The following is a 2,581-nucleotide window of genomic DNA, read 5'->3' on the forward strand; positions in this document are numbered from 1 at the left end:
AAAGGGAGACAGAGGAGAAAGGAAAATAAAAGATCAGCACAACAGAGATGCAGAAGCTTACACTGCCCAAAAGGCATTAAAACCTTGCTAGTAATCTCACCATAAAATGAAACATGCTGGAATACACAGCGCTCCACCCCCCCCAACACACACTTATTACCTTGAAATAGTAACTAGGAACATCCCTAGCGAGTGCTACGCTAGGTCCTTCCAGAAGGGCCAAGCTGTCTTGCATCAGATGTTTAAAAGGAAACACTGTACAGCAGAGGTAAGTCATGACAATCTGATCAGTGCACAGGGCAACAGACTGCCTACCCACTCGGACAATACGTTTGGCGCTCAGAGGGAGGCGAACACTTCGGGAAATACCTGCTCACCTGTTCTTCCTGACAATGTGGGGGGGAGGTGAGGGGGCAGCAAGGGGGCGAAAGGTTAAAACATTTAGAACCTAGTCTATTTTAAAACAATAGCATGCATTACAGGTTTCCAGGGAAACCTGTGCTGTTCCCTTTGTTAGAAACTGGCTTACTGTCAGTTACTGCAGTTATCTCTACTCTCTGAATTAAATTTGGGCTACTATAGCACACTAATAGTTCTGAAGTGGGATCTCCCCATATGCAAAAGACTTCAGGAAAGAGTCACTGGGGAGCTGACTAGTGGTTATATTTAAGATTTAAAAAAATAAACCAGCAGTCCATTCATTAGGGTTTTCTGGTTAGGTACAAATGGAAAAAAGCTATACTGTCTATGTATACCATCAGCAAGTCTGGGTTTCAGAGTAGAGGAAGAGATGAAAAAACTGTTTTCTTAGCAGTTGGGCACCTATTGGTAACAAACCCTTGTCCCTGCTTTACTCTGACATCCCACAGGAAGTGGAAAGCACATGTTTAGGTAGTGTAAGCCTTTTTCCTTTTATTTAGAATACCCTCGTTGTTTAAACAATATTCCCGCCCCCGATACAAAGTTCGGCCAATAAAGGTTACATGGAAACTGGAACACGCATCGTATGGAATACAAGATGCACCGGATGAGGAAGTTTAAAAACTTTCCGAGCGAAAAGTAGAACAAAGAAAAAGTCTCCTAGCATTTTCCCAAAGGTTTCACTCTCCTGTCACACACACTCTCCATATGACAGCTACCAAGTTCAGCTCTGTAAGAGAAAACAGAGCCACATCAATCAAGGGGAAAAGGAGATTAACCACAGCCCGCGCTGTACCTTGGCTAAGACGACAGAAGTGGCAGAGTGGCTGTGTGCTCAGTTCCTTGCATCCACTCACCTATGTTAGCTTCTTGGCTTTGTTGTAGAGTGAATCCACTACTTTGCTCATATTCTGAATAGTCTCAAGGGCAGCTTCATAAGTTTTGTCTACTGGTGGCTCATCAAAGATAATCAGGACTCCCTCTCCTTGGTCAAGAATCCCTGCAAATGCAAAGCTCTGATTATGCAGTGCTCATGTTCACAGATTTCACAGGACCTTTTCTGAATCCCTGCCATTACCTTAGGTCAAAGCGTGGAATTCTCTGCCATTGGCACCTATCTCGGCTCATGTTGCCAACAAAACACCTTGCCCTGCCCTCTCCACAGGTGTTTGTGACAACTGTTCCTCTAACACTTGTCTCCTATGATTCTTAGTTTAAAAAAAGGTGGCTTTAAAAAGACAAAAAGGCCAGATTCAGAAAGGTATTTAAGCACTTAAACTCCCACTGATTTCAGCAGGGAATCATTTTTCTTTTGGATCTGGCCCCAAGTCCTTTGATGGAAGGCAGAGAAGTAATCTGATTTAAAAAAAAATAAATCCCAGATCTGGCCAGACATGCTAGAGAAAAAATTCTGCCTCTTACAGTGAGCAGGGTAGGGAGGAGTGAGGGAGAAGATAATAATCATGATGGCCTCTGACTTGCTCACCCGCATCACCTCACCAGCAAATGAACAATCTTTGTAAGACTTTTCAGATATTGCAGGGATATGTTACTGGTAGGGGTGCACTGACAGAGATTTTGGGGGAGGCATATCAGCTGATACCAATCCAATACAGCTGCCTCCAGCTGGTAAGCCCGGTGCGGTGGAAGGGGAGGGGGGAGGGAAGGGGCATGGGGGTGTAGCTCTGACTGCTGCTTGCACCCCAGGAGGGCAGTGGGGTATATGGCCCCAGGAGGGCAGTGGGGTGTGTGACTCTTCTCGGCATGGGGTGGGCTCGGAGCAGGTGCTGGCAGCGTTGGGAGGGGAGCTGGCGATGCTGGGAGGGGATGCAGCCACCCCAAATTTCACTGCTGCTCTGCTCCCAACCCTGCACCGACAGGCGCAGCCCAACTCCATGTCCTGCTTCCATCCACGTGCTGGGAAGAGCTGAGGCTGTGCTGGGTAGCTGGTGGCAGAACTGGCACTGGGAGCAGAGCTGTAGTGAAATTTAGGGTGGCTGCATCCCCTCCCAGTATCGCCAGCTCCCACTCCCAGGCTCTTCTCAGGGAGGAGCAGGGTGTGTGCGCAGTGGGCGTGCGTGCCAGCAGCACTGAGAGGATGCTGCATCCATCCCAAATTTTGCTGCTGCTCCGCTCTCAGCGCCACTGCTGCCGCCAGCCG

The 2,581-nt window shown here is 48.0% G+C and overlaps 1 protein-coding gene across 1 annotated transcript in view; it reads right to left on the minus strand.

Annotated features, from left to right (window-relative positions):
* Positions 1-892: 892 nt before the first annotated feature.
* PSMD11 (proteasome 26S subunit, non-ATPase 11) overlaps positions 893-2,581 on the minus strand; it is a 30,641-nt gene continuing 28,952 nt past the window's right edge. Inside the window, exons 13-14 of the mRNA XM_025207293.1 lie at positions 1,278-1,420; positions 893-1,150 (exon numbers count right to left, since the gene is read on the minus strand). Coding sequence (XP_025063078.1) covers positions 1,278-1,420 — 143 coding nt within the window. The 3' untranslated portion in view covers positions 893-1,150. The remainder of the gene's footprint in view (positions 1,151-1,277; positions 1,421-2,581) is intronic.

The sequence above is a fragment of the Alligator sinensis genome, unplaced genomic scaffold, assembly GCF_000455745.1.
Source record: "Alligator sinensis unplaced genomic scaffold, ASM45574v1 scaffold919_1, whole genome shotgun sequence".
NCBI classification, from domain to species: domain Eukaryota; kingdom Metazoa; phylum Chordata; order Crocodylia; family Alligatoridae; genus Alligator; species Alligator sinensis.